This window comes from Anarrhichthys ocellatus, unplaced genomic scaffold, assembly GCF_004355925.1.
Source record: "Anarrhichthys ocellatus isolate YVR2014 unplaced genomic scaffold, GSC_Weel_1.0 scaffold83, whole genome shotgun sequence".
Lineage (NCBI taxonomy): Eukaryota > Metazoa > Chordata > Actinopteri > Perciformes > Anarhichadidae > Anarrhichthys > Anarrhichthys ocellatus.
The window spans coordinates 1,541,174-1,555,106 of record NW_022280113.1 but is presented as its reverse complement, the minus strand read 5'-3'; the positions used below and the strand labels follow the sequence as shown (position 1 = coordinate 1,555,106).

Sequence of the window (13,933 nt, the reverse complement as noted above, 5' to 3'; positions counted from 1 at the left end):
TGTGTGTGTGTGTGTGTGTGTGTGTGTGTGTGTGTGTGTGTGTGTGTATAATGGAGATTTTCCAATACCAATTTATTTCCTTCCTGGTACCCATTGTGACTAACTTTGGCATTCAGTGCAGGGTTCCCCTTAATCTTAAAGTGTCTGGCCAATTTCCAGTAGAATTTCACTGATGTTTTTGTTTGTTGTTCTTTTTTAAATGTGCAGCCTCATCCCAAAGGAGCCAGGATAGACGTGTCCATCAATGAGTGCTATGACGGCTCGTACGTTGGCAACCCTCAGGACATCCACAGCCAACCCGGGTTTGCTTTCAGCCGCAACGGCCCAGTTAAGAGGACCGCTGTAACTCACATACTGGTCTGCAGGTACGCCTGAACTCATTGCCAGACAACGTCATTAACGTGTTTGAATGAACTTCAATGACGCAGTGAGCGCGGTTAGAACTTATCTAGAACAGGTGATGTATACAAGAATATATCATGAAGAAAGCAGTATTGAGGTTATTGCCGCATCATTACATGTGACCTCTGACAAATGAGAGCAAGAAAGATTTGAGAATGCCAGCGTTCGTAGTGCACAAGCAGGATCTGTTGTCTGTCCCCCGTCCTCTAGGCCCAAGAGGACTAAACCGAGTCTGTCCGAGTTCCTGGAGACCGAGGACGGAGAGTTGGAGCAGCAGAGGACGTATGTCAGCGGACACAACCGCCTCTACTTCCACAGCGACAGCTGCATGCCGCTGCGGCCCCAGGAGATGGAGGAGGACAGCGAGGACGAGAGGGACCCGGAGTGGCTCCGAGAGAAGACCGGCACGGTGAGAGGCCCTTTGCTCGTTGCGTCGTCCTCTCTCTGGCTTCACTGTTGAATTAAGTTGTCCCACCACTCATGGAGACACCCTGAAAGGTCAATTCCTCAAGTTTCGTCTCCACTTAGTGAAGCAAACATAGAATCTCACCCTCTTTTATTGGGACTTGATGTTAAAGTTTAGTTGAGACTGACACGAGGAAGCATTGTGTGACATTTTTAAGGATAAGAGTTTACTTTACATCCTGTCTGTGTGCAAAAAGAGGTCTCAGTAGCTTCATTGGTTAGACAATACAGTTAACTTGGAACACAGCGTACACTTCAGCTTCCATTATAATGCAGTGTGCCGAGATGTCCTGCTAGTGTCGTCTTAATATATATATTTTAACTACCTATAGTATATTTCTGGCACTCTGTAAATTGAATATGAACTTACTGTACTTTGTGGCATTTTATGTGCTGTTGTATCATTATAATAGTTTTATTTCTAAAGGCACCACAGGCTCATTATAAGTTCCCTTTAGAAATAGAAGTATTATAATGATGCAACAGCAGATAAAATACCACAAAGTACAATAAGATGTATAGTGACCCTACTCTCCTTTTTACCATTTAGATCTACTATTTTGTCTTATCAGTTTAGACAGTATTGTAATATTCCTACAGTGAGTAATATTAGATCATGCTGTGTAGTTTATAGTGGCCATATTATTCCCATATAGTACCTTATTTGTTTTCAATGTATCTATTGCTTTAGGAGTCTCTCTTTATGCTGAAATATTTCTGATTTTATATGTTTAATAATAATTGAGAAACTGTACTAACTGAGTGAGGCCAGGGAACTACCGCTATCAGGCTCTCACAGTGTTTGAAATGGAGCATAAGTGGTTGTGTGAGTGAGTGTTTCTGCAGTGCCCAGAGAATGAAAAGGGGGGGGGGGGATTTAGCTTTGAGTACTGATTTTGGTGTCGGATTACCATGGCAACAAAGGGTCAAAAGCATTTGGGTCAGCCCTGCTCCCCATAAATAACTTAAAGCTACTAAGAACTGCTGCCAACTCGGTGCTCTTGTTCGGCTTCTTACAAACGTTCACAACACTTCTATCACTTCAGTATTGATTTCCTGTACCTGCTAACACAACCTGCTGTGTAGTGTCTGTCGGTATTACAGTGAAGTCACTCTCAGGGCCAACAGGAAATGCCTAAAAGGAATCGGTGGTCATTAAAATAGTTCCATTGCTCTCAAGACAAAAGGTTTTAAACATGACATGCATTGTACCGTTAGGCACCACAGGGCCATGCTAGTTGGCTCCTCTTCGGGGTTGCGGTAATACTGCGTCACCATAATTATATCTTAATTTGTAAATACTTTGTTGTTGTTTACATACAGCAACTGGATGACTTCACCGACGTCAACGAGGGAGAGAAGGAAGTGATGAAGCTGTGGAACCTACATGTCATGAAGTACGGGTACGTGGGAGGTGGTGAACCTTCCCGCCTTCCCGCCATTAAATATTCCTGATGCTGAGATTAAAAGCGGTCGCGTGATTGTGTAATGTGGATATTTACAAAGCTTTTATTTTGATGGGGTAACTTTCCTAAACTCTGAAGAGAGGAGAAGAGGGTTTGACTTTAGAAAAGGAAGCCAAAGCCCTTAGAAGTGCACTTATAATCTCTCGTATGTCTGATGGAGCTCAGTTTAGTCGCATATACAGGAGTTGTACTACATTGTAGTCCCTGCTACTATCGCCCCATCCTACTTTTGAAACTCTAAGCTCTTCTGTTTCTCCGTCTTCCACTTTCCAGCTTCATCGCCGACAACCAGATGAATCAGGCCATCATGCTCTTCGCGGAGAGCGTCGGCCCTCACATCGTCCGCCGCAACCTCTGCCGCAACTTCCTCCTGCATCTGGTCAGCATGCACGACTTCAACCTGGTGACCACCGCCACCATTGACCGCGCCATGGCCCGCCTGCGACAGATCCAGGAAGAGCTCCCGGACGCCGAGCAGGAGGAGGAGGAGGAGAAGCAGCAGGACCAGACTCTGGCTTCAGCGGCGGCCTGCAACGGCAATGCCATCACCTCCACTGGGGGGAAACGGGGCAAGAGGACAAAAAGCGCACTGACAGACTGATGTAGGACGGATGGAACAACGATTGTCGTTTTTTTTTTTTTTTTGTTTTTTTTTCTGTTCTTGTGTTTTTTTTCCCCCCCTTCTTCATTGAACATTTCCAACCCTTTGGTGCTTAGATAGGTGCAAGAACCGGAGGATCTGACCTGAAGCAGGCTAGTATACAAGGTAAACAAGTTTTCGGAACTTGAGAACTGAACCAAATATGAACGAATATAAAAAGTGAAACATCTACACAATCCAGGGATTTGAGGACTGGCTGATGTAAGTGGGACCTACTTAACATGCATTTAGTAGGAGCCACTGAAGTGTGTCTTTGGGTGAGGGAGTGAACAAACAAAGAGTCCTCTGATGTGTCCGCGTCAGAGACCACTGCATCCAGACTACAGTTAAAAATGTACTTTTTAACGGCACTCTTGATTATTTGTACACGTACACAATAACCTTGTTGAGATCTTATCCTTTTAGCTGATTACTTTTAGCACTTGGTGTGTTTGTATTTAGAAACCTTACTTTTTTTTTCTTCATGCTGCGCCAAATGTTAAATGCGTTTCCACTGCCGTCAGTGGAGAAACTTCAGTGGGTTTGATATCACTGCTGTGACTGACTTTTGATTTGAATTGCATACATTTGCAGTAAAAACCGACACTATTGGCATCAATGTCTAGAGTATCTAAAGCTCGTGTTAGGACCCCCGACATGGATCGTGGGTTTTGCTGGTAGGTTGCCATGACAATAGTGATATACTGTAAGCATTGGATCCCAAAAGAGAATAAATTCTGATTCGGGTCCGTGCTAAAAAAACCTACTTCATCAGCCCTAAGCCTTCTGGCCTGCATTGATAATGGCTCAAGGAAAGCCGGGGAAATCAACTTATTCCCAATATTTTATTTACCGAAACAACCAGCAGCACGTCACCCCCATCACCCCATCCCCATTCGACCATGTTGCAATTGCAACGTGTGTTTTGTTCTTGTTTTTATTTTTTTCCTTCCTCGTGTGTTTTGCGAAGCTATTGACAGAACTGTGTTTACGTGTAATCGCATCAAATGTTGAGCCGTACCCCATTCTGAATCCAATAATTAACAGATTGCAGTTCTCTTAAAGCAATATGCTGTTTATTCGATGGTTGGCTTTCAGTCTGTCTGTCCTGTTAGGTGCAGTTTATGCCAAAGGCGAATATTTTCACCAGTCTCTTAGTTCTGTATATTATTTAGCATCTTTTCTTTTGTTCGTTCCATAGCAGTAGTGTTTTGTGGTTTCATCCGATTTCCCTTGTGGAAAAACCAAATTAACAATATATTTTTCCCTCCTTTGCTTTTAATGGAAGGTTTCTGTATTCATCTGGAGAAAGGGAGACATATTCACCATTATTATGAAAAACACCCTGTTCAAAATTGTCAACTGTACATTCTGGCTAGGGGGACTTTTATATTTAAAGAAATAAAATGAATTTGTCCTTATTCGCGGCTGTAATGTTGTAACCATTTTGGACTCTTGCATCATTACACTCTCTCCTTCATGGTCCACTTGTCTGAATGATACCATTCCCACCATGCTATAACCTCTGTTTATAGATTTTATATGAACAATTCATGCCCCACAAATAAAAAAGAATGTATTTCATATGCGGCATGAAATATTTGGTTTTTACGTTATAGATCTTTTTGGTTGACAAAATCCAGACCAGCATAACTTAAGTCACTTACTCACTTTTTTTTTTCAGGCTTTTGACTGCATCACACTGTCCTCATCACCAGATTGAGTTAAGACTGTTGTTTTCAACTGTTGAGGTAAAGAAGGACCGGTCAAGGTCAAGTCAACACAAAACTAATAAAAAAAAAAAAAATTTTAAAAAATCAGTTCACTAATTTTGCTGAAGTCCTCTTAATGAGCATTCAAAATCAGATCTGTTTTTATAATGAACGTTCACACAAGGCAGCACTGAATATTTCATGCTAAATGAAACATTGAATCTCTAATCGATACAGAGAGAAGATGAGGGTTAAAGGGTTCACCAGAGTGCAGACCTTGCAAATTTCCCAGATACATGAAGTGTCTTCCCTTAAAAGGAAGAAATGCTCCATACTCTTCTGCCTAGTTGTCTCTTGTTTGACTTCTTTTTTTTTTTTCTTTTTTTTTAATGGTTAGTAACGAAGCTCTTCTGCTTCAGAGAGTCTGTCATTCCCCAAAAGTGTCAGGAAAGCTTTTCTCTCTCCGACTCAAGGAAGTTCACACTGCACAGTTTGTCCAAGAGAGTAGATATAATTCCAGCCAAAACTCCTTAGTCTTTCGTGTTAATTTGGTCAGTCAGCTCTTCGGGTGACTCTGGGTTGAGGACGACACAGTTGGTGCTATGATTAAATATGGGTTGTCCTGCCGAAGGTACCTCTACTATCCCCTTCATTTAAAGCCTGGGGCCAGTAAACAGTCCTGGTGGTTGCTAATGGGGAGGATGGAAGGGGATGCTCCATCTTCCACAGTTACCCTGTGACGAACACATTAAAGTGGGTCACAAATGTAAAAAGCTGATACTGTTCATGGTGGTAGTGAACGCTTTAGAGTAGACCATACATTTATATTCCCTGTGCTTCAAACTGTGTTCTTTCAAGACGGATCTTAGTTCCATCTTTAGTGTCAGACAACATGTAAACTTGGCCGTAGCTGGATCTCAATGTCTCAATAAAGAGCATTTTAGACGTTGTGACAAGCTGTTTTCTTCTAGCTAGGACAACAAAATGGTTATAAAAAATACATTATACTGTCCATATTTGATATAGTGATTTATAGTATTATTCAGTGTGGCTTTGTGGCACACTGAATATAATCCATCAGGTTTAATTGTTGGAATGCTGTTGGCAGGTTCGCCCTCGGCTGAGGCGGGGTCCTAGCTAGTGAATGTTTCATATTAGTTCAATTTGATAACTCTTTTGTCAGTCAGCTGTTTTTCCAAGCAGTAAACGAAAACTGAACAGAATTAGGCTTTTGATGGCTTCATGTTTGTCTATAACTTCCTCTGAGGAGACAAGAAATATTTAACAATGAAATGTTTTCAAACGTGGAGCAGGTTTTAACTGAGTCTCTGTTTGTAAATGAGGAAACAAAGTTCACATTCACAGCGCTGCTCCTCTTCCTGGAATGAACCACAGCTTGATAACCCCTCCTTCTTCCTCCTGCTCTCAAACACAGCCGGCTCCACTCTGCCCACATATCTCCTTGTTCCCTGACTTCAGATCTACAGTTTTAAAGATGGGTGTAACCAACATGGTGGTGAAGCGATAGAGCTGACAGCCTCCATTCACTGAACAAACACATGTTGTTCAGATCAGAAGTCAAAGCAGAGTCACTTCTAGTGAAGTGAAACTCAGACAGTCGTTGTTACTGAGAGGTGAAATGGAGCAGAAAGGAGTTCAGCTGGATCGGGAAACCTTCTCTTGTTCCATCTGTCTGGATCTACTGAAGGATCCGGTGGCTATTCCCTGTGGACACAGCTACTGCATGAACTGTATTAAAAGCTTCTGGGATGAAGAGGATGTGAAGAAACTCTACAGCTGCCCTCAGTGTAGGCAGACCTTCACACCGAGGCCTGTCCTGCTGAAAAACACCATGTTAGCAGTTTTAGTGGAGGAGCTGAAGAAGACTGGACTCCAAGCTGCTCCTGCTGATCACTGCTATGCTGGACCTGAAGATGTGTCCTGTGATGTCTGCACTGGGAGGAAACGGAAAGCCTTCAAGTCCTGTCTGCAATGTGTGATCTCTTATTGTGAGAAACACCTCCAGCCTCATTATGAATTCCCTGCCTTTGAGAAACACAAGCTGGTGGACCCCTCCAAGAAGCTCCAGGAGAACATCTGTTCTTGTCACAATGAGATGATGAAGATTTTCTGCCGTACTGATCAGCAGTGTATCTGTTACCTCTGCTTAATGGAGGAACATAAAGGCCACGACACAGTCTCAGCTGCAGCAGAAATCACTGAGAGGCAGAGAGAGCTGGAGGTGAGTCGACTAAACCTCCAGCAGAGAATCCAGGACAGAGAGAAAGACGTGAAGCTGCTTCAACAGGAGGTGGAGGCCGTCAATCGCTCTGCCGATGAAGCGGTGAAGGACAGCGAGAAGATCTTCACTGAGCTGATCTGTCTCATGGAGAAAAGAAGCTCTGATGTGAAGCAGCAGGTCAGATCCCAGCAGAAAAGTGAAGTGAGTCGAGTCAAAGAGCTTCAGGAGAAGCTGGAGCAGGAGATCTCTGAGCTGAAGAGGAGAGACGCTGAGCTGAAGCTGCTCTCACACACAGAGGATCACAACCAGTTTCTACACAACTACCCCTCACTGTCACCACTCAGTGAATCTACAGACTCGTCCGGCATCGATATCCGTCCTCTGAGCTACTTTGAGGACGTGACGGCAGCTGTGTCGGAAGTCAGAGATAAACTACAGGACGTTCTGAGAGAGAAGTGGACAAACGTCTCACTGGCAGTGACTGAAGTGGACGTTTTACTGTCACATTCACAAGCAGTGCCCAAGACCAGAGCTGGATTCTTAAGATATTCACGTGAAATCACACTGGATCCAAACACAGCATTCTCATATCTGTTATTATCTGAGGGGAACGGAAAGGCAACAGTTATGAGTAAACAACAGTCTTATTCTCGTCACCCAGACAGATTCACTACATGTCATCAGGTCCTGAGTAGAGAGAGTCTGGGAGGTGGAGTGGAGAGGAAGAGGAGTTCATGTCGCAGTCGCATACAAGAATATCAGCAGAACAGTGAGCTGTAATGAATGTGTGTTTGGATGGAATGACAAATCTTGGGCGTTACATTGTGGCAAAAACAGTTTTATATTTTTGTACAACAATATCCAAACTCCCGTCTCTGGTCCTCAGTCCTCCAGAGTAGGAGTGTACCTGGATCACAGAGCAGGTATTCTGTGTTTCTACAATGTCTCTGAAACCATGACTCTCCTCCACAGAGTCCAGACCACATTCACTCAGCCTCTCTATGCTGGACTTTATATTTATTACGATCATGGAAACACTGCTGAGTTCTGTAAACTAAAATAGTCAGAAGTGATTTAATTAAGGAACAGCAAATTCATTTTTGTGTTTTAATCCTGAAACTCATTTTGTCTCCATCATTGTCGCTTAATTGCTAATTGTTCTTCCCCTGTCAATCAAACATTGTGGGCGGTACTTTGACATCTTCTCATTATTGTTCTGTAAATGTTTGAGTTTCTTTAGGTGGAGCTCCTTTCTGTGTCTGTTTAGCCATCACTGCTCATGATGATCTTTGTTGACCTGAACTGATATTTCTCTTCATGAAAATGTAAACTGCTCTGAGGTTTAAATGTTTGATAAATATTAGTATTGATGTATTTGTTAGTTGTTGTTTCTCTTCCACTGCATGGCTCTTAAAGAGAGAAATCGCCAGAGCTTCTTTTATCAAAGATATTTAGTTCTCAGCACTCTTTGTAAAGATTTCTTTAAGTGAAATTATGCTTATTTTCTATAACAGATTAAATGTTGTTCTTGTTGTTTTCTTAATCGTTATACAAAATCAATAAGTAAATCATTCATTATTCTCTTTTACATAACTGAGATTCTGGTCAAACAAATAGATTATGAGGATGTGTTCATGAAATCATTGAACAAGAGTCATTTAACAGACTTTACTGATGGGATGTGAACAAACTGAAGGTTTACATGATGAATAAAGTATTTCTTGATTCAAGAATGAACAAAGTATTTTCTTCTTGTCTTATTTACAAGGTTTCATAGCTGATGGAGAAAATGTGAAACAAATTTGAGAGTATAACTGAGTCAGTTTTCCTCCTAAAACACCACAAAATACAGACTTCATGTTTATCACTTTTTATGAGTTATTTCGACATAATCAATTATTCAAGCATGTTATGTGTGAAAACAAAACAAAACAGTCACACCAGCAAAGGAAGAGACCGACTCCATGGGAAGGTGGGCTTTGATACCAGGAACCACACAGGGCCTTTTGCTCATGAAGCTTGGGACCCGCATCCTGCAAGACAAAGAGCCAGCGAGACAGAAGATACATGGACATCTCAGGAAAGGTGTAGAGAGATTCAGCAGCTGCTCATGATGAGGTCAGGTTATGTCTGATTGTCAACATGAGTTCCTTTATAGTCAGGACATTTACCTCTAGAGTATTTACCAAATCTCTAGAAACTGGAATATTACCAAATGACCAGAAAGTAGCACCTGTGTGGGGTAAATGCGAAGTCCATTGTGTGTCAAACATTATGAATATGTCTCCTCTCCCCCTCTCTCACCCACCCAGTCCCACCCTTTCAAAATAAAAGCCCCATAGAGTAACTGTATCTTAATATGAAGCTCAGAATGAGGTTCGTACAGAAATGATGGGAGCGTCATGCAATGATGGGAGCGCTCTCTCAATTGAACCTGAATGACACTACCGGTAACATTGGCGTGTGTATGTATTGCGATGTCTTCGGGCAGTAGAAGCCACACTGTCAAAATTTCTTGCGAAATGTTCTAGTTTTGTATTTTAATTGTATTTTTTTCTACTCTACATTTACTGTATGTTCCTGTCTTGTGCAGTACCTTGCCTGTATTTTATAAACATTCCTGTTCATGTTTATTGTAAGCACCAAACACCAAGGTACATTTCTAGTAGGTAAAATGACAATAAACCTTGTTCTGGGGCTGATTATGAAGACCAGCAAAAGACATTTACACACATACGATCACACAAAAGCAACAACTGCAGAGCTACCACTCCGCACACAGAATGAGTCATGATTGTAGATCAAATATGTCCTCCATGACCATTAACGTTATGTTTCTTCAGCTTTCTATAACAAGGTTTAGGCCTGTGTGGTTCGTTAGCTTTAAAGGCTTCGTCATCTGAAGCGGTTCGTTTTGTTGAACTGCACGAGAGCCTCCGTGTGATTTGTCTGCACACACACGATCTTTGGCCGCGCCCAACCTTCCCGCGCACGTTTTAAACGTCATTCCAAAAAACAGTCGGGGACGTTTCTCGATTCAACACCCGCCGTTTAAGTGTTCAGAAGTTTGTTTCATTCGTTGCTTTAATGAACTTCGCTAAAAGTCTTATTTGCTAACAGCTAGCTCGGTCGGTGTAAAAAAGAAAACGAGACACTTTCGCCTCTAGTTAACGTCGCACAAATTGACGTCACCGACGCGCCATGCGTGACAGCCAGCCGAGCGCCGAAGCCAAAAGTCTTTGAATTTGGAGTTCTTTGCGATGCAAAACAAACTCAAGCGGAGCAAGAAATGTAAAAACGTTTTGTGCCCGAGCAAAGAAGTGATAACGTTAGTGTTGGCAGAGTCCAGCTGCTGCCACGATGAAACATCACCAGAAAGAGATTCAGCAAAAGACACGCATGTCGCTGCTGCTGCTGCAGGCATCTCCACCAGAAAAGTTACACCACTTAAGGAGCAGAGAACGACCTTTTGCACAAAACACGTTAAAATTGCGCCAATTTTCTTCCGTAAAACGCAGCACGGCAAAAGTAAACGGAGCAGCGACGGGAAGCCGGGTCGGCCCGTGGAGAAGCTGCAGAAATCGGTGCTCCCTCTCCAGATTCCAGATGTGCAGCTGGTGACAGGTGGGCAGCGTTTATCAACAGTTCCTCCGCTGACGGAGAGAAAGAGGTCCCGGAGAGGACAGCTGTCACCCTCGGCTCTGCACAGCTGTCTGGAGGAAATCCAAACATCCAACCCAGCATTCCCAGTCAGAGCAGTGTTCAGCACTCTGCAGAGGAAAGCGTGCGAAAGGCCGCAGGACTCTGGATCCACAGGTGAGATTCTGAATCTGCTTTCATGTCATTCATTATTCGTCCATCAAGCAGAGATGAAGGTTATATTGAGCCATGCAATTGAACATGTGCTGCCATGACCAGTTAAACCTCTCTCTCTCTCTTTCTCTTCTTTTTTTTCCCCAAAGCAGAAAGTATAAGCTCCCCACAGAACATCTTACAAGAGAAGAGGAAACGAGGAAACGAAAGCTCTGAGAGGGTGCCCAAACGTCTGAGGTGTAGTCTCCCTGCAGAGGAAGCCTTTGACGGGCGTCAACGCCTCACGTCGGCCGTCCAGGAGAGCACCGTCCCGGTGAACAAGCAGCCCAGAGGCAACAAGCTCAGTCGCCCCCACAGACTGAGGCGGCAGAGGGTGAGCCCAGCAGGCCCGGAGCCGTACTCTGGAGGGATGGATCACGCAGGATCTCACAGCCACTCGCTCAAAACCTCTGGCATCCCCCAAAGAGGTAAACTTGTCACATGATGATTGCTTTTATGCCCTTTTAGATAGCAGGGAATTTACTCCCCCCCCCCCCCTTCCTCTCTTTTTGTCCAGATTCCAGTTTCGAGGACGTCCTCTGGACAGACAAGTACAGTCCTCAGCATTCAAGCGAAGTCATCGGCAACTCTGCCTCTGTGAATAAACTGCAAATGTTAGTTTAATACAATGAACTGCCTTCACCCTGTCTCTGATATATTGGACTTGAAATCGGTGTGAGCATAATCTGTTGTTTTTCCTCGATGGAATTCAGTTGGTTGAAGAAATGGAAACTAAGAGCCGACTGTGACGAGAGGAGAAAAATGGACGAGAGGAAACAAGAAGAAAACAGCAGCAGCAGTATGTGTGGGCTGGCATTTTGCACACTTCTGTACAGGGTTCCATTTTTAATGTGGTTTCTAATGAACTTAACCAAAAAAATAAAAAATCTGCACATTTTTGGGTAACCAAGAAACTTTTAATGACTGGGTTTGTGTCCTCCTGTGCAGACTCGTGGGACTATGGAGACTTCCAGGGTGAGGCTGGGCCAGAGGACGACAGAGAGGCGCCGCTGTGCAACACCACGCTGATCACGGGACCTCCAGGTGTGGGCAAGACCGCCTCAGTGTACGCCTGCGCCCAGGAGCTTGGCTTCAAGGTTGGATTCAAACTGGACCGATGCCTTTGTGTCCATGCTGCCAATCTTAATCCATATTCATTCATTCATTCTTTTAATACACTGCTCTGTGGCTCATGGAAATTATGTCCATTGGCTCAGAGAATCTGAAATGCATCGTGTAGTCGCACAAATCCACAATTGCCACACCGCGAATTCTAAATGAAAGCGAGTCAATTTGAAATTGATCGTCGAAATGAATTACGTGTTAATGTTAATATATTCTGGACAGAATCATCAGTTTCAATAGATTCGAGGCTGCTTTTGCGGTACAGAATAATCTGGACACCACACTTTAAATAAGAGGAATTATCTTTCATCTGTCCTTTTTCCTTTTTCAATCACAGGTATTTGAGGTGAACTGCTCCTCGCAGCGCAGTGGCCGCCATGTTCTGTCCCAGCTGAAGGAAGCGACCCAGTCCCACCTAGTGGAGATGTCGGGGAAAGACCCACTGAAACCAACATACTTCAACAACTACGCCATCAACAGCTGCACTCCTAAATCTGAGACTTTACCTGGTACGACATAGATGATGATGATGAAAAACCTCTTTCAACAGAGATTGTTTTGTAAGAAAGGTGAAAAGCTCATGGTGTCAGGTGTGTGTGGTGTTTACATGCATATCCGCAGACAGTAACGGAGGCCTCGTTGTATTCTTTTCTTTAACAGGAAAAGCGGTGCGTCCCAAAAATGTCCCCTCCACCTCAAAAAGCAGAGCGGCACGGAAGTTTGGCCCCTCTCGTCTCCAGGGAAAAACCAATCCAGCCACCGTCACGTTGGCCAACTACTTCAAGAGGAAGGCCAAAGCGGATCACGTTCACTTCGGCGGTCCGTCGCCGTCTGAAAAACCAGACGGCGAGAGATCCGGCGACCCATCGGCGGACTCCGATCAACTGGCGCCAAAGAACAAAAAGACGGCCACGTCACTCATTCTGTTTGAAGAGGTAAAGCGCGCTGTAAGACATAGACTTTAATGGAGACCGCACAAATTCTGTCTGGTTTGATCCGTCCCCCCCCTGATTGTCCGCCCCCACAGGTCGATGTCATATTTGATGATGACGTTGGTTTCCTCGCAGCCATCAAGACTTTCATGACGACCACTAAAAGACCGGTCATTTTGACCACCAGTGGTAAATGCACACGCTGTGTAATCTTTAGACGAGAATTACATCGAAGGACGAGCTGTGATGCAAATAAAATGTCTTCCTTAGATCCTTCATTCAGAGAGAGATTCAACTGCAGCTTGGAGGAGATCCTTTTCAAAACCCCATCGGTGGTGAGTCAGGTTTTTTGTGCTTATAAAGGCTCCCCACACATGCAGAATCATTAGAGCGAGCACGAGTCTTGTCGTAAACATACTCCATCTGTTGTTCCGAGGTGAACGTCTGTAGTTACCTGCAGCTGGTGGGTTTGGCTGAGAACGTGAGACTGGAGTTGGACGACGTCCGTGGCCTCCTCGGGCTGTCCAGGGGGGACGCCAGGCGCTGCCTGCTGCAGCTGCAGCTCTGGGTGCGCGGTGGCGGAGGACGGGCGTCTCGGAGCGGAGGCTCGCCTGAGAGAGGAGACGGTGAAGACACCCGACATCCTCATCGTGACACAGGCTGCACTGCTAGCATGCTGGGTCTCCATCATGTGACCCAACACCAACTGTTGAACCTACTAAAGGCAAGTGTTGATATCTTCACCTGTTTTTTATATGTATGTATGTATGTATGTATGTATGTATGTATATATGTATATATATATATATATATATATATATATGTGTGTGTGTGTATATATATATATATATATGTATGTATGTATGTATGTATATATATATATGTATGTATGTATGTATATATATATATGTATATATATATGTATGTATGTATGTATATATATATATGTATGTATATATGTATGTATGTATGTATATATATATATGTATGTATATATATATGTATGTATATATATATGTATGTATGTATGTGTATATATATATATGTATATATATATATGTATGTATGTATGTATATATATGTATGTATGTATGTAT

General features: G+C 43.4%; 2 protein-coding genes and 1 pseudogene across 3 annotated transcripts in view; all 3 read left to right on the top strand.

Moving 5' to 3' along the window:
• suz12b (SUZ12 polycomb repressive complex 2 subunit b) overlaps positions 1–4,394 on the top strand; it is an 8,850-nt gene extending 4,456 nt beyond the window's left edge. Inside the window, exons 13-16 of the mRNA XM_031874602.1 lie at positions 163–365; positions 613–811; positions 2,191–2,264; positions 2,607–4,394. Of these exons, the coding sequence (XP_031730462.1) occupies positions 163–365; positions 613–811; positions 2,191–2,264; positions 2,607–2,934 (804 nt within the window). The 3' untranslated portion in view covers positions 2,935–4,394. The remainder of the gene's footprint in view (positions 1–162; positions 366–612; positions 812–2,190; positions 2,265–2,606) is intronic.
• Positions 4,395–6,151: 1,757 nt separating this feature from the next.
• Positions 6,152–8,297, top strand: LOC116398357 (tripartite motif-containing protein 16-like; annotated as a pseudogene).
• Positions 8,298–9,866: 1,569 nt separating this feature from the next.
• atad5b (ATPase family AAA domain containing 5b) overlaps positions 9,867–13,933 on the top strand; it is a 31,973-nt gene continuing 27,906 nt past the window's right edge. The window contains exons 1-10 of one of the 2 annotated variants that reach the window (XM_031874588.1): positions 9,867–10,743; positions 10,890–11,207; positions 11,297–11,393; positions 11,493–11,578; positions 11,728–11,876; positions 12,242–12,413; positions 12,565–12,839; positions 12,932–13,025; positions 13,107–13,171; positions 13,273–13,560. In XM_031874588.1, coding sequence (XP_031730448.1) covers positions 10,188–10,743; positions 10,890–11,207; positions 11,297–11,393; positions 11,493–11,578; positions 11,728–11,876; positions 12,242–12,413; positions 12,565–12,839; positions 12,932–13,025; positions 13,107–13,171; positions 13,273–13,560 — 2,100 coding nt within the window. In that variant the 5' untranslated portion in view covers positions 9,867–10,187. The remainder of the gene's footprint in view (positions 10,744–10,889; positions 11,208–11,296; positions 11,394–11,492; positions 11,579–11,727; positions 11,877–12,241; positions 12,414–12,564; positions 12,840–12,931; positions 13,026–13,106; positions 13,172–13,272; positions 13,561–13,933) is intronic. The other variant, XM_031874589.1, reaches the window with a different exon arrangement.